At 43.6% G+C, this 27,086-nt stretch overlaps 1 protein-coding gene across 1 annotated transcript; it reads right to left on the minus strand.

Moving 5' to 3' along the window:
- Nucleotides 1-1,547: 1,547 nt before the first annotated feature.
- Nucleotides 1,548-27,086, minus strand: LOC133128427 (WD repeat-containing protein 20-like). The gene is made up of 4 exons (XM_061241939.1): nt 26,787-27,086; nt 7,143-7,325; nt 4,368-5,687; nt 1,548-3,101 (listed from the first exon to the last, which is right to left on the minus strand). The coding sequence occupies exons 1-4, from the start codon at nt 27,048-27,050 to the stop codon at nt 3,048-3,050; spliced, it is 1,821 nt and encodes a 606-aa protein (XP_061097923.1). The 5' UTR covers nt 27,051-27,086; the 3' UTR covers nt 1,548-3,047.

Consider the following 27,086-nt stretch of genomic DNA (forward strand, 5'->3'; position numbering starts at 1 on the left):
ACAATTGACAAATTCAGCATGAGTCCCAAGATCATTTGCAATGAGCTCCAAGTCTTGGGAGAATATGTCTTCATTTGGCTCTGTACTTCACAATTTTAGATTTGTAATCAAACAATTCACATGCGATTAAAGTGCATCACGTTATGGTCATGTTGACAAGAACCAATAACAGACACCAAAGGCAATCAAAGGCCAATAATCAAGACAAGAATGCTCTTATACCTGCACTCCAGAAGCAATTGAACACAACAAAGTAAAAACTGAAAATCTGTTGTTGTTGTTGTTTTGTGAATTGATTATAATTCTTAAAATGTGGAGTACAGCTCTAAATGTATTTTCCCCATGACTTATAGAGCTCACTGTATTTATACCAACTTACGGTATGTCAGCTGAAGGTAGTGATGCTAACTGTGATGATTTCACTTCATATCAGCTTAGCTCTTTGAAGAGGTTTCTTGAAAGGCTTCCATTACCAACTGTTACATCAACGCCAGAATGAGCCATTAAGAACATTCGACTGACATGTCTTACACCTTAAAGGGCAATTGTTCTTGGGTGTTGTACAAGTTTTCGCTGTAAATGTGTTAGTATGCCTACTTCGAAGTCAAACATTTTAATCCATTCCATTATTTTAACATTTATAAAATATCCTTTTCGGGTTTTTTTTAATGGCCGAACGGGACGTTCTCCCGCACATCAAGTTTGAAAAATAGGATTTTCAGTGCACTCTGTCCCCGCCCAAATTGTGAAGTGATAGATGTCAATCAGTTATCCAGTAGGAAAATTGTTGACAACGCCCACGCATTTGTCCGTTTAATTTAACGGCTCATTTTAGAAGTTGTTGGGCTGTTATGGATCAATATGAAATAGGTTACAGAATATTTAATGCAAAAAGATACACACCTATTCTACCCACCCAAACGCATTTTTTCTAAATTGTGTAAGAGTCCAGATGAAACGGAGTAAAATTACTCTTTAAAGCGTTAAGATGTCAGAATCGTACGAATTAATGTTCTAGAGGAATACACCAAAGACTTTGTGAAATATACCTTTTTTCGGACTTACCCAGACTTGTTCGACTTCGTTTTCATTTTTGTGCATTCACTGGCTCAGTTCCCATGTTAGCATAACGTACCTTGTGTAAATAAGACAGCTTCAGGGTTGCTGTGTATTTCTTCACATTGTAGGACGTAGGCTACCAACTCTTATAGGTTTCAGGTCTTTATGCTCAGCTAACACATTATCCTAACATGGAAACCGAGCCGATGAATGCACAAAAAAGAAAACCAAGTCTGGGCAAGTCGGAAAAAGCTATATATATCCCAAAATGTTTGTGAATTCCTATGTGGACAATATAAAGATATCAAGGCTGCCACCGTAAGTCAACTGCAACCAATCAGCTTCATAAATGGGCTTCTTGTGATCCCTGCTGACTGAAGGTTTTCAAAGACATGAGAGTGTAATGTACACCAGGCTCTTTGCTGTCCTTGTCCATTCCTGGATGGGAGGATGCTGTGAACAAAAACTGGAAGTGACAAAAGAGGATGTACATGAAAACTGTTTTTAATAGTGTCATATGGAAAAAGGTCCCATTGTGGGACCTTGAACCTAGTTGTTCCTTGCGGCTGCTACTTAACGTTACATAGAATAGCATTGCTGATGTTAAGCAAATTTTTAATAATTTTTTTGTTTCATATTTTTTCCTTTGTTTTTTGTAGTCTGCCATAGACTTCCTGAGCTTCAAATATATGCTGAGTTCAACTGTTGCTCTGTGCCAGCCTTCTGTACATTTAATGAATCTGTAACAATAAGTAAGCGTTTTAGCTTCATCTTGGAGATAAGAGCGTTTGATACAAAGATGTCTCCTATACCAACATTTAAGAAAATACATTTCAATGATCTCTTTTATACAACAGAAAAGAAAAAACAAAAACCTGCATATTCAAGATTCGTTTTAATATTATTAATATGTATATATTTGTCTGCATTAGAAATATCACTATTTTTTCTTTAATGAAGATGAACTTCCACTAGTGTAATGATCATTTTTGCCCCATCAATCACTTGAATTACAATATTTATACATAATATACAGAGCCAATTTTAATCTGAAACAATATTAAAATAAATGTCCAATAGATACAAAGGTTTTAATTCTTTAATATTTTATCCACCTTATAGCTGTTTGGAGTCTTCGCTCACCCAAAAAATTGTAAAGCCATTCTGTTCTAACAAACTATTAAGTGCAAACAATTTTCTCTTTTTCTTTATAAAACCATGATTGCAGCATCCAGCTCTCAGATTCAGAATTCCAAGCCACACGCGACTTGCTGTAACCCAAGTTGTTCCATCTCAATTATAAAACAAAACAAACAGCAATAACAAAAAGAAACAAGAAAAAAGAAAAAAAAATCAGTGCAAAATACCCAACTGTGATATTCTAATTTAAATTAAAAAAAGGTTCAACCGAGAAAAGTTTTTTTTTTTTTTCTATGAAAGCAGAATGTTTGTTTTCTGGCTCTCTTTAGTACTGTGGCCTGACTGGCTCATGCCACCTTCTGAGATGGCGAATGCGGATGGGGGAACTGCTGGGCTTGGATTGGTTTGTTGACGACTCACTCAGACCAAAGTTTTTTTTTTTTCTTTGGGGGTGGGGGGGGGGGGGTGGGCACATATGGGAGTGTCTGAGAATGGAAGGGTGAAAAAACAATTACAAAATCCTAACCATCATCTGCCACCCCCCTGCAACACACCCACCCTGAAACCCACCCAACAGTCATTCACAATTGCACCTCACCCATTTGTCTTGCATCTGCCGCTTTCTACACACGTAGGGAGGCGTTTGTGTGTGCGTGCGTGTGTGTGTGTGTGTGTGTGTGTGTGTGTCGGGGGGGGGGGGGGAAGGGGGGGGGGTTAGAACAACAGAATGCAAAAGAAAGAAAAGAAAAATCGTTGCGATGCGGTGCAGGTGCGGAGCAGAGCCAGGCTCTGGCGACGTCACTGTGTCTCTGTGACTGTGGGTTTGCTTAGCAGCAGAAATACGGTGGCTATACTACAGTCCCGCTGGGAGAGTTGGCTTGGTTTTGGGATGACAGCAAACCCTGCAAAACAAAAATGAGGACAGCTGCAGTCGGGACCATTTTTCGAAAATTGACAGATTAGAGTCAGCTGCCCACTGGAATCTCTCACCTTGTACTTCAGTGAAAGCCATGCGCTTTTAAATCACAGCATATTCAAAGAGCAAGCAAGAGGGCAGTGTTTCCCTAGCCCCAATCAGACCTGCGACAAATACGTAATTGGTTTAGATTCAAATACTTTTCCGTGCTCGATTGATCTTGCTTGGTGCAATTGAGGCAACCAAGAGGACCAGAAGGGCACAGTTTGAACAGAGAATTTCACAGGTCCCACAGATACGAGACAAAGCATAGAAAAGTACTTGAATCCAAAACAGTAAGTGACCCAAATCCAGCCCCATTAGCATAGTAGTACCTGCTATTACAGGTGGACCTTTCATCCTGATCCATTTAGACACAGATGTCACCATATTTCTACATGACTGATTGAAAGAAGAGAAGGCTGGCAAACAGGGCTACGGTCCAGGAGCCCCTGCCAATAAACTGAACAGAGCTGTCAGGCATACAGAACATCAATAAACCAGAAGCTTCTATTGCTTTGCCATTCACCTAATGAGACCACCAGGGGGCAGCTCTTTGTTCGTCAGGTTTCTGTTGGAAATGATGCAAAATCAAAGCCAAGAAAGAAAGTGAGGGCGTGAGAGATAGAGCGAGAGAGCAAGAAAGCGAGAGACAGAGAGATGCTGCAGGTCATACAGCCAAATAAAGCAAGATGGATAGAATTGACCGACTTCTGTAGCAATGGGAAGATAAAAAGTGTCTGCATTTCCCTCCGAACCTACTCCTCAACTCCACTAGGTGCCACTGTTCTGTGTACAGCATTTTCAGACTGGCTTGCCGACAAACAGACCTACCTCTGAGCACCTAAACCCCCGCCCCCCCTTTTTCTTGAGAATTTCCTTTTGGGTCAATATCTGTGCAAAGATATGCTACCTGTATGCGACCTAAGATATGCTACCTAATTCATTTTGTCGGTTTGTTCAGAGAACTGTACACCTGTCGATTACAGACGACAATGATTACACTGTGTGGCGAGTTGTGCCGTCTTGGTGGTACGCCACTTTTGTATTCCCGAGACTGACACTAATGCCTGCCACTTTTGTAAGTCACTCTAGATAAGAGAACCTTCTCAGCGCGTGTAACGTAATGTAGGGTAATTTCGCTGAAAGTACATACCATGCCAGCCACAATCACAGCCATCTCCCTCTCTCAGCCAGAGATGAATGAACTTACCACTTTGCCAGGCCTCGCCCATGTGCAAATAAAGCCCTCCTGGCAGGCTGTGACTATGCAGTCCTCCAGAAAGATCAACACAGTGAGTCTCTCGTGCGCAATCTTTTTACAAATGAGTGGCTCCAGCAAGGGCACGTCCTCCATGCGGGGACACAGCAGCGTCCCCAGGGTCTTAGCGGGGTCCGTTTTGGTTTTGGCCAGCAGGTTGAGCTTGTCGCTGCTCTTGCTGCTGATGTGGCCCATGCTGTGGTTGCGCTTGTGGTCCTTCTCGTGGTGCCGCTCCTTGCGGTCGTGCAGGGAGAGCGTGGCGAACTTGCTGACGCCCGTTGCCACGGCGCCGTCCGCCACGCTGGCCTTGCTGTTGGCGGTGACCGCCGGGGCGGAGTGCGGGAGGCTGTTGGAGCGGGGAAGCGGCGCGGGGAGGGAGTTGCCGGGGGCCACGCCCGTGCCGGTGCCGGCGGGGTTGCCATTGGCACCGGGGTTGTTGCCCGCGGGAGGGTTGGTGGTGGTGGAGGTGGTGGTGGTGGTGGTGGTGGCGTTCATGACGTTGGTGTGCGTCCGGGTGCGGGAGAGCGGGAGGTGGGGGAACAGGATGTCCTCCGTCAGGTCCCACAGGCAGAGCTGCGTGTCCTGGCCCACCGAGCCGAAGCGGTACGTGACGCTGACCGGCCGGCTGTCCGTGGAGTTCCTCTTGGAGAGCCGCGACTGCGTGCTGTTGGCCCGGTCGCGCCCGAAGTGGATTTGGTCCTGGAAGTCCTCGTCACTGCCGCTGAACTCGGTGGGCTCACTCTCCTCCACGCTGGTGGTGTAGTGGTCGAAGGCCACCACGCTCACCCACGACTTGTGCCCGTGGCCCCGCGCTATGACCCGGCAGTCCGAGAAGGACCAGACCGTCACCAGGTCGTCCTCACCTCCCGCCACGATGTAGCGGCCGTCCGGGCTCCAGCACGCGCACAGCAGCCCGCCGAAGTAGCTCTTCATGGTCCCGTGGAGCTCCACCGCATCGAAGTTGAACACCCGCAGGAACCCGTCCTGGCTCACACACGCCAGGAACTTTCCGTCGGGCGAGAAGGCAAACTCATTCAGCGCCCCCTCGCCCACCGTCCATTTGAGCAGGGGGTTGCGTGTGGACTTGCTCTTGCACGTGTGCACTGAGTAGTTCTCCCCCTGCTTGAGCAGCTGGTAGTGCGGAGCCGCGGTGCCGCACGCGTGCTCCACGTTGTACAGGTACATGTTACCGCTGGAATGCGCTACGAGGAAGAGGCTCTCCGAGCCCGGGACCCATTTCACGCAGGTGACCCGCGACTTGTCTATTAGCCTCTGAGGAGGAAACGAAAGAAAGAAGAAAAAAATGACGTTAAGGACACTTCGCCAGCCTGTTGTTAATTGCATTTTTTAATGAAACTGTCAGCAGTCGGATTAAAACTCGAGGGCGGTGACAACAGCGGCGTGCTTGTGCTTTGCCTCTTACCATCGCTTCAATAATCCGCTGCTCTAGAGATCTTAACACAGCCAAGGGGAGGCGATCGTAGCCTGAATTAAAATGCGCTGCGGTGAAGCTCGAGTCGTTAACGGTCTCACGCTTCGGATTAAAGGTGATTTGCTTTCTGCAAAGCGGCGGGGGAAGCAGCACAGTGCGTTTTGGTTTCGGATCAAACGTCTCTTTAGATCTGAACTCTTCAGCTTCCCCAACTCCCAATCAGAGAGAAGCCACCGCTCTATGATTATTTTAGCAGTTACAATAAGTCATTTCGGATTTCTAACAGTCAAGAGAGGAATTGCAGATACAAACACCCTGAAACCACAATACTGTGTATCCCTCCCCCTTCTCTGTGAACACGCTAACGTAGAAACCCCCCTCTATGCCATTGGCTGAGGCAATTAGGACCAATTTTCAACCAATGGGCTTCAATTATTGTACAGCTGTACAAAGGTGCCGGTCCATCAACTGTATATTTTGAAACCCAAATTTAAGGCCTATAAACACAGGCAGAGGATGAGTCAACATGTCAGTGAGCCTTTTCCATTGACAGGAAGGGATTGACAATGGTCTTGTACAATGTTTTAACACAAAAATATGAACTATTGTACCTTTAACAAATGTGCAATGAATCATTGCCCAGCTGTCCTCTCCTACATGCTTTATACACTCCATGCTGCAGAATAATCAGACTAAAAACCCCTATCAGAGTGCTCACGGTCACTGAACCTGTGCAAAAAAACAACACATAGTTGTAACGCCATTTAGCAAAAGTGTCGGGTAGTTTTAGGAGACCATAAAACCCAGAGGCTGTGATCAGATTCTGTATTGACTTCATGTGGCCCTTAATTGCTTTCCTGAGAGTGTCGACCATTTGGTCCTTGAAAAAACATTTCATTTTAAACATTTGTTAAGCCCAGTCTCCACCAAACAGCCAAGACGCGACGAGACTGAGTGAACTGTCCAGTTTCAGAACGTCAGCTCTCAGTGGTTGGCGTTTCGAAAACTAGCATGTCAAGTCTCAAGTCTTAGAAAAATTAGTTATTTAACGTTAGTTACCTCGGATTGTCATGGAAACAGTTGTTTATTTGTTTACTCTGTGCTTTGGTGTGAACTGCCTAGTCGCGTACGTTCTGAGATTTAAACACGGACCTTCTGAGATTTCTCCTGTCTAGTCTTGTCTTGTCTTGGCTGTTTGGTGGAGACTGGGCTTTAGCCTACACAATCGGATGCGTGGGCGCTTGTTACGCGGGTAAGCGACAGTGGTAAGTGGTCAAGGGGGCGGCCTGGTGTACCTCTTCATTGAAGAGCTTGCTGGTCTCCTTCTTGATGGGGTCGATGAGCTGCACCTGGCCGGCCGAGAAGCCCACCAGCAGGGACACACTCTCGGCCGTGGCCGTCAGGTGATTGAAGTCATGGCAGGTGGGCTGCGTTCCCTTGTATATCCTTTTGTCAATGGGCTTGCTCAGGTCAGCAGCCTGGGAGGAGAAGAGACCCCACAGCTTTTACCAGCCGTCCATTCCAGCCCCCCACGCATGTGGGGGGAAGACCAACCATGACTATGACTACTAAGGTTAAAGAAGCTTACGCTATACCGGGTAGGAACCTAATGGGGCTAGTTCTAGCAGTACACAAGTACACATATGCAGACACACAGAGAAAGGTGCTCACTATAGACATGGTGCTCAACTTTTAGATTCCAATTGATATCATTCCCACAGGAGACTAAACCCATGAATTGCGTATGTGAAGCTTGACTTCCATATGAACCTTTTGCATCTATATAGGGTTAATCAGAGCATTTTCATCAGGAAATGGCACAAAATGACCTAAAATTACATAAGCGTAACAGCAAGACACGGGTTGACAGTTCAAATCCTCCAGGGCTGGATCCCTTCTGGGTTAATCAGCAAACAGCAGAATATGATGTGATGGAAATTATTCTGAGAAAAGGGATTTCAATGGGATAAGGATTTCATCTGGATGGATGTGAATGGCTCAAATGTGATGTACACCCTGAAGCACTCCTTATTTTGATCTAAACAGCACAAAAACAATAAAAAGGCAAGAAAACCCAATGGCTTGTAGGATGAAAATAGTGGTCGAGCCAGGACAAGCCTCTCCGATCTCCAGCTTCGGATTTTCAAATATCAATCATGATGGGCATTCCTGGGATTCCCTGGCAAATTTCCCTGGGATTCCTTCAGCGTTTCGCTGTGGGTCTCCACAAGGGGTGCAACCATCCACAGTGGCAGTTCACTCAGTTCAGTTTGTTCGTGCTTTGGTTCTGTACATTTTTGGCGAATCGAGCCTAATGACCCTTTCAATCACACAATAAAAACCACAGTGAGAGGATCCTCTGACATTGTTTAAATCTGCTGTTTGGGAACATAATGGATTTAGTGTTGTGTGAGATGGTAAATGGTTGGAATTTATATAGCGCCTTTATCCAAAGTGCTGTACAATTGATTTAGTGATGAGTGAAAAAAGGCGGCGGATAAAACCATGCCTGTGCAAGCATTGCTTTACAAATGTGTTTAAATATTTAGCAGTACACTAAAGCACCCGTTAACAGAAAACGCTAGCATAGCTGTGTTGTGTGACACCAAGTAGAATTGGCCGATATACTTTTTTTTCTTTTCTTTAAAGCAGCAAGTTGTGAAAAACCCATTTTGAAAACACCGCAAGACAGAACCAATTGCGAGGAAACTGAACCGTTGGTGGAGAAACAAACTTTTTTTACATGAACCATTTTATCCCTAATCTTCATACAATCTCATTGTGAGGCTACTGGTGCCATGGAAACTTGGTACCTATGACACCGCGAGCGGGGGAAAAAATAGCATATTCATGAATCTCACCAGTGATTACCTGTGCATTTTTATACACAAATACAAAATTTGTACAGCTTAGCCAGGAAATATTCAAATGTGAAGTAAGAGATCATTCTAAAATTTTCAGCATCATGTCAGGGCAGCTTGAGGGGTCTCAGGGGTGCGCGCTCCAGCCCAGAAACATAACCAATGAATGAGTCATTTCACAGCAAAGACAGAAACGGATGAACACGGGCCTGAAAAGCTGACATTAACAACATTAAAAAAAATAACAAAGAACTGTTTTGTGCGCTGGTTTGATCCGCCACCTGGTATTTGAGTGTCACAGCTCTGCTGAGCTAATGCATTTGGAAGTTGCACTGGTATCGATCCTCTTGTCGGCGGTGTGTGGGTGGCAAACGACGCCACAGTAACTGAAAGTGGCAGCGAAGCACACACCGGAGAGCCCAACCGCTGTGCGCTTCATTACCAGCAGACAGACTGCAGCGATATTACCGCACACTGCCTGTATGATGACCGGATGGTCTCCGCCGTCTCTCCTGTGGTCTGATCCTTCAAACTCATTGCAAATATCCACGAGGGGGCTGTTTGAAGATTAGACGTTATAGCGTGTCAGAATATCTCAAAGCCTTCCATATATCGCTTAAATGTTAGCATTGGTGCTCATTAAATGTAATCAAAGCGAATGTGTCTGTTAGCAGCCACAGACAGAGTATAAAAAGAACAAGATTAACTGTCAGATGGAAGTGATGCAGCTTATTTAATTCGCCAAAAATATCAGTTCATACTTAATCAACTTCATGACATACTGCTTGAAGTGGATTTTAAAGAAGGCACCTAATTGCAACAAAATGGTCCCAAATAAATTGAATTGGGGAAAGATGCGTCTACATCCGGGAACACGTGCCCATACCGTACTATACTGATGAGACATTCCTAGCAAGTGTAATTTCCAATCCTCTAGCCAAATCTTTGAAATGATGAAACATTCCCACTCTAAAAATAATTTTGAGGAAAGCAAGTACTAAATCAGAAATGACAGATGGCTAATGTTGATCGTCTGCCCTCACAAGCAGGAAGCAGGTCTTCTCAAAATAAACAAAAAACATTTATAAAAACCTAATTTCACATGTCTACAGATCCTCTGTGTCAAAAATGTAAACTTTCCAGAATGAACTTGGAGAATGAGCTGGATAAAGCAGCATCAAAGTAAAGTGCTTTGACTGAACTGCTTCCATGGCAACATACAGCGGTTGGATAGTAATTGAAATAAAATCAGACAGACAACATGGTTTGTCGTGCTACCATCAAGCAATATTCAGAGAAGACAGAAGGGGGAGCTGTGCAGAGAGTAATGTGTCTGCTGGGCTTGTCTGCTGTTCAGGACTTGGTTTCTAGACTCTCTCTCACGCCCACCCCCCACCACCTAAAACACAAAAAGGCTAGGATGACAAACTGCAGATCACAGTGGAGAAATTGTTACTCTTTCAGTCTTACCACATGGAAAAAAAGGAGCAGAAAAAATCTAAATCAGGATCAGATTAACGAACACCGCATTTCAGTTTCCTAGTCAATGCTCGATCAGTGTTTCTGCACTTCCAAAAAGCAATACGTGTAAGATTAGTCCAATTGCAAGCCTTCACACAACACAGGGCAAGAACAGTCATTGCTAGACAAACAGAAAGGTTCAAACAATGAGAGAATAATGACTAGTTTAAGTCTCCCAACACTTATGCCTGTCAGACAGACTATCAACACTGGGAGCTACCAGCCACAATGACCTCTATTTCCAACTAGTTTGGCAAACAATTCATGAGGAAACTCGCGCTTCTAATCAATCCAACCCCAGATCACTTGGTACTCATTCATCTTGCAGCGCAAGGCCAGTTGGACAGCAAACTAATGACACCAAACTCGACGATGCGCTTCCCATTACTCAGGACAAATGAGCATTTGAGTATCAGGACTGATGTACAACTTCAACCTGCACAGTCTCGACAGGCCCCCCCCCTCCCCCCCCCACCAATGCAAGAAGAGTGAAAATAAATCACCAGAACATTGGGGAATTACTTTTAAAAAATGTATTTAAAGTGTATCCATTGGCTACTCAAAAACAGGTCAGAAATTTGAGCCCTAATTAAGAGTTACATGATAACGTACCTAGTTTCTGCAGTTGTTCAAATAAACCATCAAGTGTTCTGCAGCAACCAATCACTTGCAGTTGCAGTGAACCAGTGATAAAACAAATTCATAACTACAGCAGTGTTCTACTGTCATAGTGCTGCACATTCAAGTTTTACCTCCCACCAACCCTATATACACATCACTGGGGCATGAACATTCCACCACTTATTAAATATAGGATTCCTAATGAGTTAATTCTACATGCTGGACCTCAGCTGGCAGGTCCCATGATTAACCCACGACTGTAATTAATCAGGCAGTTCCCCCCCACCCACAGTCTTGTACAGCACTCAACGCGGGGCTGAATGTCCTATTCCCACCACTCAAATTCAACTGGAACTCTGCATGAATGCGCAAAGCCCACTGCCGGTTTAAGAGATTATATCTTTGATATTTTACTATTACAGAAATGAGAAGACCTGGGAAGAGATCACGCTACACAAATTTAACAGTGTGCCATTACAAATGAACAGTGTTAAACAAAGCCAAAATTCACTGAATATTAGCAAAAACTGGGCATATTGTCACACAGTTCACCGTTTCTTACATTTCTTGGGCACAATACATCAGAATGGAATAAATGTCATACCAACTGAAAGACTTTGTCTTCATATCTTCATATGTTATTTCAGTACAGTTATAGACAGTCAAGTAGAGGGTGTACACTTGTGACAACTTTCCCCATCAGTGGGCAAGTTGTTAGACTATGTAGGGAAATTGGTCACATTGGATTTTTCAACAAATAACACAACCAAGTCATTGTGAATATTTTATTTAAAATTCAAAACCAAAAATAACTCCCCCACCCCACCCCACCCCCCTCATCACTCACACCTGATGACTTTGTCTCCTTCTTTGAAAAGAAGGTTGATGCTATTTGCAATTCCTTCTCCCAACCCTCCACCCCTGCTGACCCTCCTACCCTCCCCAACTCCCTAACCTCCTTTTCTCCCCTCTCTTGACGCCGACACACTGAAACTCCTTACTTCCCACCGCCCAACCACCTGTCCTCTTGACCCCTTCCCCTCTCCCCTCCTACAATCTATATCTGATGACATTCTCCCTTTTCTCTCCTCTCTAATCAACACCTCCCTCTCTTCCGGCACCATGCCCTCTTCCCTGAAGAGGGCCAGAGTCACTCCCCTGCCCAAAAAACCTACTATTGACCCCTCTGCCCTGAACAACTACCGGCCTGTCTCTCTTCTTCCCTTTCTCGCTAAAACTCTGGAACGGGCGGTCTGCTCCCAACTGTCCACTTATCTTCTCCAGAACAATCTCCATGACCCCAACCAGTCTGGCTTCAAGAGTGGCCACTCCACTGAAACCGACCTGCTCGCGGTCACTGAGGCACTCCACTCTGCTAAAGCAAAATCCCTCTCCTCTGTCCTCATCTTCCTCGACCTGTCAGCCGCCTTCGATACAGTCAACCATGAGATTCTGCTCTCATCGCTGTCTGGGATGGGTGTCACAGGTTCTGCACTCGCTTGGTTTTCCTCCTACCTCTCTGGTCGCTCCTACCAGGTGACTTGGAGGGGCGCAGTCTCCGACCCTCACCCCCTACGAACTGGAGTCCCGCAGGGCTCGGTTCTTGGGCCTCTCCTCTTCTCGCTATACACCATGTCTCTTGGTTCTATTATCTCTTCCCACGGCTTTTCTTATCATTCCTACGCTGATGACACCCAACTCTTCATTTCCTTCCCCCCCGACACCCAAATCACCACAAGGATCTCTGCCTGCTTGGCTGATATCTCTGCGTGGATGACTTCCCATCACCTGAAGCTCAACCTTGCCAAAACTGAGCTTCTCTACATCCCTGCTAAGTCCACTCCGTCAATCGCCCTCTCACTGACTGTTGAGGACTTTGTAGTTTCCTCCTCCCGTACGGCAAAGAATCTTGGGGTGACTCTTGATAACTGCCTCACCCTGGCTCCACAAGTATCCTCCACTGCCAGAACCTGCAGGTTCTTTCTGTATAATATACGCCGGATCCGTCATCTCCTGACTGAGAAAGCCACCCAGCTCCTAGTCCAGGCGCTCGTCATTTCCCGCCTGGATTACTGCAACTCCCTCCTAGCCGGTCTCCCAGCGTGTGCCATCAAGCCCCTCCAGCTGGTCCAGAATGCTGCAGCCCGCCTGATCACCAGTCAGCCCAGGTCGGCTCATGTCACCCCGCTTCTCATTGGCCTCCACTGGCTTCCTATTGCCGCACGCATCCGTTTCAAGGCCCTAGTGTTGGCATTTCAGGCTGCTAAGGGGACTGCCCCCCACCTTACATACAATCCCTGATCACTCCCTACTCCCCAGCTAGACCACTCCGGTCTGCCAGCTCTGGTCGCCTTACGGTTCCCTCTCTACGTGCACCTGGCGGTCGAGCTGCACGTTCACGCCTGTTTTCCGTTCTGGTTCCTCAGTGGTGGAATGACTTGCCTACCACTGTCAGAACAGCAGAAACCCTCCCCCTATTTCGACGCAGACTCAAAACCCACCTTTTCAAACTCTACCTTAGTCCTCCCTCCTGATTTCCCCAGCCCCTCCTTTCTGATATCCCTATCCTTGTCTAACCCCCCCCCCCCCCCCCCCAAAAAAAAGAAAAAAAAGAAATGCACTTCTGATGACAACTATGTTTAGAACAGAATTTCCTGTGTATTTTGCTAGTTTCTGGATGTGATGCTCTGACTTATGGTAGAACCTATGCAATTGTAAATCGCTTTGGATTAAAAGCGTCTGCCAAATGACTAAAATGTAAATGTAACTTCAAATATAACATCAAAGTACCAGTGGGGCCAGAACTGGGAGGTGCGTTGCCCTCCAAGCTCAATTGCTGGTGTCGCCATTATTGTCAACAATCACCACGATTTTTGAGAAAGTTCTATGCATCAATATATAGTGGGAAAAAGTCACATGACAAGGACTATATCGCAAGCTCAGCTTAACATAGGACTGCAGCTATAGCATCAAAATACACTTTATTCTCTCCTCTACTCGGTACAAAAATATAATTTTAATCTAAAAATGTTTTATGCCATTTTTTTACTTTTGACAGTGGAAAAATAAGAAAACTGTCATTACACCCCAGATTAGTGTGACACTGATCTCAGAATATGAGGTCACACAAAATGGCTGTAAGATTTTTGAGGTATTGACTCTTGTTTTGGAAAAAGTAAGTATGACAACCTCTACACGACCACAAGACCGAGAACACTTACATTCATGCTCGAGTACTAAGAATTGAAATGGTACAATAGCTGCTCTGAACGTAAACACCGCTCACATGTAAAAGATCTCAAGTGCGTAAAGGTGATCTCCAATGTCAACAAACATGGATGCAGTCATTCAGGTTTTGTTAGTATCTGCCAAGAGAAGCCATGTCAGCTCTAGCAGCAAACGCAAGAATGTTCAATATTATCTTTTCGCAGAACTCAACAGCACATTCTGTGTTGGAAGTTCTTCTGGCATCAGAGCATGAAAAGAAGTTATTAGGAGTATTGCGCAGTTAATCACCAGTAATAAACTCCCATTCTTGTCCATACTCGCACAACCAAGATCATTTGCATAGGAATAAGAATCAACATCAATAGTCACTCCCTGCTTCAAGCAAGACTGGTCGTTGTTCTCATTCGTAGCCATAGTGTAAACTTAACTACATTAAGTGCTAAAATGAGGAGCAACAACCATATTTAGGTGATTGTGATCGTAGCCAACCAATAGGAACAAAAGATGGGGGCTCTGCACTTTTTGGGTATTTCATAGGTTCCAGTCAAGCTCAATAAATTGTAGAAAATCGTTGAAATAATTCATCCAAAACAGTGACCCTCACCTTATGTGAACGGGTCCTCAGTGCCCAATACTGAGCACTGAAAGGCTGTGGGCGCATGTGGAAATGCTCCAAATTATGACTCACTTCTACAGCTGCCTTGCTGCATTCACACACTCCCAGGTCAGGTTCCGGTGTGTGCAAGGCCTGAGAACACATTCAAGCCTATCACTGGCCTTATGAGTAACTGTACTACACCCACCATTATAAAGAACTGCACAGCTCTCCTGTTCATTTCTCTCAATAAAAAGCACCTACGTGCATGAAAACCACAGAGCGTGGGCCCCTCTATTTAGTGCAATTTACCAGGGCAATTAACCAACTGCAGTACCACAGAGGGTTTTCTCATAATTTATCCCTTTAATTTGAATGGTATACATTCAATCAATATTCGCGAAGTGTACGGCACGGAGCATGTAAAGCCACACATTTAGCATTGATCTACGACTCTGGGCTTGGCCGGAACAAGGTTAATGCGCGCTAGTGTGGCTGTGCTCTAGGACCCATTACGGCACCCGCTCTGCCACCGAAGAGCCCGCTTTTTCCACAGCCAATCTGAATGAGAGCAGCTGCAGCGATATTCCCATTTATTACGGCTTAATGACAGCCACTCACCCGGGACAGAGACGCACGCTGACTGACATATGCTCTGTGAATTGAACGCGCGTGCCGTAATTAGCGCGCCTCGCTCTCGCTCCCCTCCGTCGAAATCTCCGCAGCTTCGACACGGCCTTCGCATTGGCACACCGCAAAAATGTTTACACGTGTCCAAGGTGAACTTCCCGCAACGCGGTGATAAACAAAATCCGCCGGACGAGACAGGGCCGACATCTTTATGCATTGATCCGTCGCGGTCATGTTTCAGGCTAGACTAAGTGGGTCACGCTCGCCTAATGCTGTTCTCAACAGACCTGCGCTAGGCTACAGTTCGTCAGTGGACACAGACGTAAAATCAAAGACACAAAATGAACAGGCTCAACAGCAGGTGACAGGCTAACAATTCACTGCAGGTGACCCTCTGCGTGGGAGCTAAGCTGCACTCTGAAGCTTTAGAAACAAAATGCTAATTTTGGTTAAATGCAGATAAAAGGGTGGAAAAGGATGAGAACTGGAAGGAATGTGATGTAGAACAAAGAGGGGATGGGGCTCCCATAAATAGCTGCCTTGTATGGAGCAGAGGAAAGCCTTCATTACAAGCTCACATACTCTAAAGAAAAGGAATTTTACCAGTTACTTTGCTACACATTTTTCACATTTTAGCTCAAAGCCAGGAGATGCCACCAGTGATGATGAATGATGATACAAATTAGATGACTAATCTCATCTGTAGGCTTCTTGCGTAAATGTATACAATAAAACCTACAAATGCACTTGGTCCATTGCCTTAAATGTAATATATTTAAAGCATTTTAAATCATTTTACGGTATTTAAGTAAAATTGTTGTTTTACTTCTTTTAAAGGGATAGTATAACTGTGCGTCCAGTACAAAAATACTACGGGAAGTAACACAAGCTTAGCCAATTTATGAAAATTCCAATAGCTTCAAAAGCAGAGTTATTTACGCGTGTATCTTGCTTTTTTATAACTCTTGAAAATAAAAACGGAAAAACAAGATTCTAGCTGTTTTAGAGAGAGCAAAATTCAGAATTATTATTGAAAAATTACCATTACCTATCATTGAGTGTAGTGATTAGTAACTGCGTAGCACCACTTGAAGGGCGACTTTGGGGTTGCCAGGTTCTCTGCCACTAAGCAAGGCTAATGTTGCTTCTGTCTGCAGCCATTCACAGTGGTAGCACAGTTAGCATGCTGCCTGCAGATATGGTCTAATATTTTTATACTTGACAGACAGGGATGAAATCAGTATCACTCTTTTCGCCTAACTACGTATAGGAATGGCAATTTCACAAAAAGTTAGGCCCTTTAATTGCCACATATTTTGCACTTCGAGAAAAATGTTAAGGCTCATTTCTTTGATAGCAAATACTGCATAAACCAAAACTATAATACTGACATGGGCACACCAGTTATTGTAAGTTTAGTCTAAAAACACCATCACACTGATGTACAAAGAAAATAAACATCGAAAGAAAGGCTGACTGACCAAACATCTAGCCAAGATTATGAATCAGCTTCATAAAAGTCTTTACCATGGTGGGCGCTTGTAATGTCCAGTGAAAATTTTTCATGGAACAATTTCCCATCACAGAATCACAGTCCAAAACTCAGTTCTCTCTCCAAAAAAGGCTTAAATAAAGGTACTACAATTACAAAAATTAAAGGTATATTTGTCTTATCAAACAGCCACAGACGCCCTTTACGTGAAAATATGCCTCAAGGCACACTTTCAAGTTAACCTGCAAGGCAACTGGCACTACGTGTTCTCCTAAATGTCAACTATGCCTTTAATCATAGCAGCATGTGAAAGCAGCATGTTCCCTGAACAACAAACTAAACTCTGAGTGCCATCCGATGAGCAAAATAACAAACCCAGGAGCAGTAGGAAAGTATATAGTACTTTAAAATGCAAACATGATAAATTAAGTCTTTTTCAAAGATGCCCAAAAAGAACTGCTCTCTCAGATGGATGTCCCCTTCCTCAAATGATTTAGTAATGATGAAATGCCTGAATATGCATGCTACCGTTGTACAGCCTTTTCTCTTCGCTGTTCTCTTCCCTCCCCCACCCCACATTGCAGCATGTGCTACTGCGTGCTGTAACTGCTCACCATGCGTTTTAAACTGAAGGATTACTATGAAGGATAGCCATTATCAATGAACTTATAAGTAGAGAAATTGGGTGGATCAACCTTGGTCAAAATGAATGAATACAGTCAAATGAATCAAACAGTAAAATGAAAATTAAGAGCTGGTTCATTACAAGTTCCTCTCTTCTGCTGAATAGGGAGCGGAGCCCTAAGGCAAAGCACTTGATTTACTAGCTGATCTATGTTCCTACACTCACCTATGGTCGCAAGCTTTTACCGAAAGAGTGAATACAAGAGGCCAAAATTGGGTGTCTTTGCAGGATGGCGGGCCTTACTCTCCAGAAAAGGGTGATGAGCTCTGCCATTTAAGAGGACCGCACAATAGGGCTGTCACTCCTTCACATTGTGAGGAGTCATTTCAGGTGGTTCAGACACCTGTTAAGGATGTCTCCCTTTGGAGATCTAACAAGCAGTTCCAACTAGGAGGAAGCCACGGGCAGACTCAGGATATGCTGGAGGGACTACATTTCCCAGCTCGCCACAGGAGGATTTGGAGGAAGCTGCTGGGGAAAGGGACACCTGGGTTGCTATGCTGGCCCTGTTGCCACCACAAACCAAACTTAGACCAAGGGGTATAACGAAATGGATGGAAATGGAAGGATAGATAAAGTACAGTACCGAGATAGATTTGATGTGTGATAATTTGTCTAAAATTAAACATTAAAGTTGTTAAGCTGTGTGTATCCAGTACATTTTGGGATACACTTTGGGATCTTGCTTTATTTACTTTTTGTGTCTCAGGATCCCAAAATGCACGGAACACACACAGCCAGAGAACAAAGCAAAGCGCCAGAATGGAGAGCCAGGAGAAATATGTGCTACCATTTGCCAAAGTACCTCAGGCAATGAATGTATAAAGCAGTAGCAACTCTAGTAGTAACACCACTAGTAACACCAGTAAAGCCGGTAAAACTCTGCGTTTCTGCCATTACCTGCTGTGACCTGGACATGGACCATCGACAACTCTCAATTAGCTATAATCTTTTCCTAGCCATCACCAGCACAAAATAGAGAAGCTGGCTATGTGGGCAAAATAGGGTTATATACTTTTGTAATGTGTGGTCCAAGATAATTTTGCGGTTAAAAAATATTTCTGTGAAATTGTGAATAGCCAGTTGTGAAACCGGTGTAAAAAAATTTAAGGTGGCCCGGGAATTACGAATAAGACGTTGTGAATAAGAAACCAATTTAAACCTTGTTTATAACATTGAATTTATCCCAGATAAAAAAAGAACCAAAACCAGACAGCTTCTCTATTCTGAGCAGGACCTAAGCAACATATGTAACCATAGCAACATGCTGAAACAGAAACCAACTTAATCACTTGAAGTAGTTAGTGCCACAAAAAATTGTCAAAATAATAAAAACTATTTTGAGGCCGAATTGCCCAGATATTAACTACCCCGGCTTATATTTTAATCTTTTGTAAAAGACCATGATATAAGTAGAATAATCCACTCTGAGGTGGCCATTAAACAGTTCTCTCAAAGAGAACTCACTCCAAGAGGTTCTTCCTCTCTGCATTGTGCCTTAAATCTCGTTAACGACCATCTCGTCCTGGATAGTTCCTTACATAATCATCAGTCTTAAATGCCATGGTATATACAGAAACCGGTACACCATTGCATCACTTTTGCAGATCAGACATGACAAGGCTGGAAATACTGGTCAACTGGAAGCCTCCCTGGGGATAATAGGGACCGTTATGCATTGCTTTTTTTCGTGGCACATTGTCAGGATTTTATCTTCACCTTGAGGCAAATTACAGAGCCAAAACTTCAGCTGGACCCCGTAATTTTGAAAACCAAGGTCAAGGCATCTTTGCATCCATGCAAGAAATAACAAGAATTGACAGTTAAATGGAGAGCAGGTACAGCTGGTGGAAAAATTCTAAAGTCAACCCCTGAACCTTATAGGCCTTCACATTCCAGATCCGCTGCTGAATATCAGTCTAGCAACAATAGTGCACTTGACATGATTATCTAGGGTTCAGAATACAAAGAGCAGGAGTCTTCCCACAGTTTGTCTTTTCCAAAATACACCCACAATAGCAGGGTAAATTAAGGGTATTAAATCAACTGTGCACATCCAAACTTGTGCATTCCCTGCCCACAATACAGATAGTAGCATCACCAAGATAAAGAATACTGTCATGCCATATAAAACAGTTGACACAGAATTATTAACTGTAACCACAGGACACACTTCTTCCTGTGTGTTATTAACTGTAACCACAGGAATATATAGATTGGAATGTCCAACAAAGAGAAAAGGCTGACAGACAATACACAATTATACAGCAATGAAAAAGCTTGACTTGACTCACCAAAATTCCCCCCTACTCCCAGCCACCTCATTTATTTGAGGCTTGGCTCATCTATGAATTTCTACCAGGAAACTGTGACATTTAAATCATGAATATGGATGGAGAATGAGCCGCACATGTGACAGGTTCAAGTCAGATTAGCCAGTCCATTGATTAAAATGCTCTAAAAGATCCTGAATACAAAACTGGGCATTTTCTGAGCAGGTCTGGCTGTGAAGGCCTTTGATTTGCACTCACATTTGCATTAAGGTCCTTTGAGCCGTATAATGTATGCCTGCTGTTATATAGCCCACCCTTAGATGGGCTGAAGTCTAGGAAAATGCACCCCAAACTTTCCAAAGTCTTGCCTTGATTTTTGTTCCCGGTCGTCTTTACTGATCACACTCCCCAGGTACGTGGAATCCTGAACAAAAGTGGTTGTTGTGGTTGTTGTGAAAAAGTCCTTTGCACATCTCTGGATTTAACTACCATAGTCTCAGCAAGAGGAACAAGAAACAATATTGTGGAGATAATACACCCGTCTTACTCCTGACTCCACTGAAAACCACTCAGAAAAAGATATTGTCCAAGATAACACTGCATCATGTGTACACAAATGTCATGGAATACCACAGGACAATTGTTCAGAAAGTCTGGACACTGTCAAAAGCCTTCCTAAAGCTTATCAAGTCTATATACAAAGGGGTGCTACACTCCACACAATGTTCTATATGATGCAGTACCAAAATCTGATCCGGCTTGCTGTAAAATAGCTGATTCCATTCTATTCAGGACTCAGCCAAAATCGTTTGCAGGCACGGGCCAGTTGAGCACATCCTGAAAGTGTTATCAGTTATCACTTCAGTTTTGCATCAAACAGTACATTTTTGCAGACACTGATCAGTTGTCATTTCCACAGATGAGTTAAACAGTCTACACTCGCATCTCCCTGTACAACAGCCTTTTCAGCTTACTCAGCAAGCTCCTCAACAAAGGATGGCCCATCTCTCATTGCAGTCCTCTTGACCTCCTTGTTGTGTGGACTTTCTAGGCTTCTTCATGAAGCTTTTGTGATTCGTATTATCCTTTTTAGCCCAGCCATTTTGTTATATTTTTACCAGGTTCCAGATTGCAATCACTTTTTATTCTTATTCCTTGTGATGCCCGGGGTCTGTTTCAGCCATCTGAGGCAAAACGGTTGAGAACCACTGCCCTAGAAGACTCACTCACACACTCCTGACTTCACTAAAACAAGGGGTGTATCAGTAGTGGTCAAACAACCTGTAGGTCTGAAATCCACTTGAGGGCTCTTGGTATGAACAGTGCTTTTTAAAGGGTGGGGTTTCCAGCCCTGTGTCCACCGGGATGACCAGATGCTACTGTTAGTGTGGCTTGGTTAGATCTGAGCAGGAAACAAGATCCCAAGTTCCTAGAGTCACATAAAACCACCCACCACAATATGGTTATAGCACTAGGGAGGCTTAAATTTACATTGACATCATTTGGCAGACACTCTTACCCAGGGTGACTATAAAAAGTGTTTTGAAGTTCAGAATGACAAGACAGCTTAGCATCCACAGTCCACACAATGCAAGACAAGAACACAAGACAAAGACTAGTGGCTAGGACTGCTAGTAAGGTAAGTGGCACAAAGTCACAGTGGCTGAGCTATACCAAGATCTAATGTGCTATAAGGCCAGTCAAGATCTAAAGGCCAAATCAATGATAGGAGATATCAGTAATTTCACATACCAAAACTAGTGGACCATGGAGTGGAAAACTCCTGCAGCACAAAATATGTGCAAGGAGATAAGAGGTATCATTTATTCCTGGAGCCATAAGGTTCCACAGTAAGATTTCAATTAGTGTTGCTGCGTCGATGTGGTATTTTAATGTTTTTTTTTTTTACATATTTTGTATTATGAGTTTTTAAGACATGGAAATGGCAACCAAATTAATTTCCATAAATGAGATCATAAAGCATCACCTATCTTAGTAATTTATTGCTTTTAAAATCATATTTGGTAAGGGTTAGGGAAGTCAAGGGCTTATATGGGTTAGAGGAGAGTAACTTTATTGAGGATAAGAGCATGGTGGTATAAAAAAAAGAACAAGTTAAAAAATAAAATAAATAAAAAAACACTTGAGAGATTCAGCAAGACGCTTGCATGTTTTTTGCCCGAAAGGATTCAAATCACTCAGATTGTTAAGTCAATGTGTTTAGACATTGTAGCAGGATAATTCTTGCTTTCCATTATTGGCAAAAGCAAAGAAAAATGTGTGTATTTATGCAACAAGCAGGCTGTCAAAGGGTATTCGGAAAGGTAGGAAATGTAGTCACCCCTGTTTGGTATTCCCTGAAACCTGACAAGTCACGAAACCTCAGGAACGACGCCTAAAACAGCATACTAATAGGCAATAGCATAGAATGTTATGGCAGGCCTTTTCTTTTGCTTACTATTTAGGTCCATATTACTAATTTTCGTTTCTCATACAAATTGAGTAGCCTTAATTGGTTTAATTTACAAAGGTTGCAGATAGAAAGCATCTATGCTTCAACCCTTTTAACTGGAAGAATATGAGGTTTCTTTAGCAAACTCTGGAATTAGGCCGATATGGTTCAGCACTAACCTAGTGAATAATACAAAAAAGGATACATTTGAAAAGCCCTGCTGCTAGTAGGCCATATCACCAAAAAATAAAATCCATGCGACCAGACATACGAAAGAAGACATACTCCACCAACTGTTTTCATATGTAATGGCATAGAGAACAATTACATGAAATTTGTGGTTTGAATAGGCTGCCACATTAATTCAAATAAATCATTGTTTCACAATGGAAATGTTGCTCATTGTGGTGATTTGAGTTTCATAGTATCCATATCCACTAGATCCTCCCAGAGATGGAGTTGGGAGGCTGCCTGTGACGGGGAACAAAGTGGCGGAGCGTGGGCCTAGGGCTCGACTTTGGCCGGGAGGGAACAGGGGGCAGATCCATTCTTGACCCTGTAGATCAGCCCTAGTTTTGAATCTAATGTGAGTCACATTAGAGCCAGTGGAGGGTGCTGAGCAGTGGTGGCACGTGTGCGAATATGCGGAGACCGAACAGCTTTCAAGCAGCTGGGGTCTAATGGCAGAGATAGGGAGTCTGGTCAGAAGTCACTTGCCATAGTCAAGACACCTGGCTTGGTCGCAATGTTGTCTTAATCATAGTCAGTATGCATGTAAGTGCGGTTAGCTTCCCTCAAAGCTAATGTATCCTCTTTCGAGATCTAAGCACATGCCATAATCCCAGCACATATCAGTAATTCCGCAGTTCAAGTGTTTTCCCAAAAAAGACAGACATATTTTCAAAAAGAGGACAAAGACCTTTGAAACAAATTGGGCGAAGGAGTTTTACAACTGGTGAATTTTGTTTGCGGTCAACGTCATTTTGTTTGCGGTCTGTGTAATGCACTGCAATACAAAGAAAGCTTAATTCATTCATAGGGAACGCTTTCACATTTTGGAAAACAACTTGCATCAGCAGGCTCTATCTATCGGAGGGTTTGACTTCGCATTATGCAGCTTATCCAGAAACACGCGTACCCCCCCCCCCCCCTTCCCCCAGCACAAAAATAATCTGTTCAAGAACAAAGACATCCTCACGACTCTGCCAAACTCGGAGGGAGAGGGGAAGTTCAGATTCATATGCGGGATGAAGCTGTTAGTGCTCAGAGTACAGCAGAAATAAACAGGAATTATGAATTTCATTACAGACAAGGGGAAAGAGCAGACTCATGAGTTATGTTTTCAGCTCTGATTTACCTTGTGGATGCCCAACACTGCTGATGTTAAAAAGCCAACATATTTTCTAAGACCTATAGAAACATGAAAAAAGCACAATTCTTTGGTGGTATTAGATCCATGATGCTGAAAGCTTTCCAAGCTGCAACTATTTTGTACTGCAATTGGAAACCAATGCTCTAATGAAAGCCAGTTCTGAAAACAACCACACAGAACTGTTTCAAGAACTGGGTTTCGGAACTACAAAGTGTTAGACTCCTTCACAAATATGCTATATCCTCCTGAAAGGCCACCTGCAGCTACTGTAGTACACCAAAAATAGCAAACACACAAATGTTATGCGTCATGTCACGTGGGTGTATTGTGAGGGCAATAAAGAGGGAGTAAGAGTGATTGCACGTTGAAGAGAAACATTGAGGAGAGCATTGGGAGATTATGAAACCCCTTTTAACCGAAGACAACTATGCCAGACAGTGAAGTGGATGGATTCATGGGGTGAGGTGGGGCAGATTTTTTTTTTTTTTAAACTGTACCACTCTAGTGAAATGCTTCCTCTCACTGCCCAATCAGTGGAAGTGTGCGAGCTGCAAAGGATAGAATTGACTGCAGCTGACCGTTTTAATATGGCTACTTTGCACTGAAATGGACTTAATGCTTAATAAACTTCAGTGTTGATACAGTGATGATGTAAACATGCGATTTAAATAACCATTAGAGAAAAGGAAGGAAAATTCCAAACCACTCCAGTATTCAAAATGCTAGAAAGTGAGATTGTTTCTCTGTGACTGAAACTGTCATGTTGCAAACTGTGAATTCCCTTAAAACAAAGGCAATGTTTGCAAAGCTAATAATTGATAATACTGGACTTGTGACAGTCAGTGAATACAGTTCCTGAGTAAGGAAGTGCAACTTGATTCACACCATGAAAATACTTCTAATGACTCCGCTACAGTTCTCACATTTCATGGTCACCATTCTGAAAATCAGACCAGGGCTTCAAAGCCACCAAATCTGCAGTTACAGTCTGCAGAATACAGTTTGACTGGCGATGACTCTACAAACAGCTCAGTCAATGTTGTGGTCTGAAGATGCATCCCTTCAGGCTGTACCTTGACTAACCAAATTTTAGATGACTCCTATGTATCACTCATATCTTGACCTTTGAGTCCCTTCTTGTTGTAATTGTATCTTCATAAATCACATTCATTTTGAACTTGTATTCATCTTCATGTTAGTTATTTTCCCTTTCTCTTGTAATCATGCCTCGCTTCTAGTTTCTGCAATGCCATAACTTTACCGATTTAGCTGGTATTTACCATGGGAACTAGACATCTCGTGTGAATTGTACTAGGTCTGACCAATGTTCTGCAGTTGTTCCAATAACCTTCCGTGGGCACTTATTGTACGTCACTTTGTATAGCAGCGTCTGCCAAAAAAAAGTAATGTACTGACAAAAACCCAGTCACCAAGGGCTGAGTCTAGGGAAGCCCTTTCCAGCTGGTTCAGAGCACCTTAAAGCACGCAAAGAGAGGGAGAGAGTGCTAGAATGCACACCAGTGAACACACAGAGAATGATACCATGACGTGACAGAATTGTAATACGCTAATGAACGGGCAAGATAACATTTCACAACATCTCTTTAAGGCACAAAGTCTCCAAGACAACAGAGTACACACCCCAAAACAGCATATGGTAAGAGGTAAACATGAATAAACACTCCCACCCAAAACTTAAAACGGCGGCTGGGTTATTATCTGCACGCAGTCCGAATGATTTGCCTTTTGCCCCTGGCCTTTGAAGATGTGTGACGAACTGACTCAGAATGTGGTCATCTCCACCAGGAAGTGGACAGGTTGTTACATACTTGACAGTCCAATTGAGAGATCAGTTTCCACAGTGCCTGAGGGCCAGTGTAAATAATTATATTAAAGCTTGGTTTACATCCAACATTACCAGAACTATTTTAGAACAATGTTATTACAGTTCCACTAGCAGAGATTTTCATTCAATATTCACAGAAAAGAAGCTTACTTAGCTTAACTCTAACCAGGTTAGAATGAAATACCTGCTGTATATCAGTTTTGTATTAATTAGGCTATGGCCCCTTACCTCTGTCAAACTTTACTTTACACAGAGACTTTACATTTGTATTTCAAACTATGGGTGGCTTGACAGTGTTACTGGACCACTTAGCCTAAATTATGTATTACAAGGATCCAATTGATGCAGTGGATGTTGCTGGTGAACAGGACATTATCAACCTCTACGGTGACCCTGAATTAAGGCACACATAATCCCTGAAAAATATTCAGTATCCTGTTGCGAACTTCTCCCTCAGATACACCAGTCTGTTGCGTCACTTACAAAGTTACAAAACACAATCTTGTAGTCATCTTAAATTAATTCAAAGTTCCTGAGGGCAATTAAATGCTGTTATTTGTCATTATTTCCGAACTTTGCTCAAGTTAGCTTGTAAAGATAAGGTGACACTGTCAGTTACGGCCACTTCTCCAGTGACCATGTGTAAGATAGCTACCTAGCTTGCTAGCTATTCATTCATCCGAGTACAAAGATCATTCTCGCGCATCGCACTGAATTAACAGTGCAATAATGGCAACGTTACATACGTCGCACTTTACTCCAAAACGGGGAAGTTATGCGAAGCTATGTTGCCTGTTAACTGGTGTGTAATCCAACGTAATGGCATCTATTAAACGAACACGCATACAGAGTTAACAGCACGCACATTAGACGTTTGTTCCGCACGCACACAGCTATTAACCAACATGGTGACAACTGAACAAAAGTGCAACCCTGAGGTCAAAACATCTCTCAGGGCGACCACGCAGAACAAATCTCGGTCACATTGTGACCATCACCACTGCATGTCACGTCCCGAGCGGTCAATTGCATCAGTCAGAACTATGTACACGTTCCAAATGATCACGCGTGCATGTTTATGGAGAACTTCAGGAATTCCATAGCAGTTTGGTGGGTTGCGTGAACTGCAGGTGAAGTAAGGCCCAGGCCCTTTCACTCCTGTTCTAGTTGTGCATACCACAACATTTCCACAAGGGACGCACACAACAAACTAGGGGCGGTTGGCTAGCTAGTTAGCCAGCTAGCTAGCTATCAGCTGCGTCAGTCACAACACCGCCAAAGTGGACAGCACTCGTTATTGGCTTTTAACCCAATTATTACCAACATGGTACCTAGGACTTGAAGAACGTAAGGTCCTGTTTACCTTTCTGACGCCTTTGTAGATATAAAAGTATAGCTCCCGGCCCACATTGAAACAAATTCTGTCGCCGTTGCCAGACTGGTCGTTGACGTTGACGAAGGAAACTTTCACCGGGTTGGAGCCCTGGGAATTGAAAGGCACCCTGTTGGGGCGGCTGTATTCGGAGTGAGTGAGGAGTTTATAGACGCCTTCCCGAGTGGTGAACTGAGTTTTAATTTCGTTCATCTCCTTCCCTCCTCCCTCCGCCGCCATCTTGGAAATTAGCATTCATCCTGCCCTGAGCCCGGATCTTACTCACAGGGC

The sequence above is a fragment of the Conger conger genome, chromosome 5 (assembly GCF_963514075.1).
Source record: "Conger conger chromosome 5, fConCon1.1, whole genome shotgun sequence".
Lineage (NCBI taxonomy): Eukaryota > Metazoa > Chordata > Actinopteri > Anguilliformes > Congridae > Conger > Conger conger.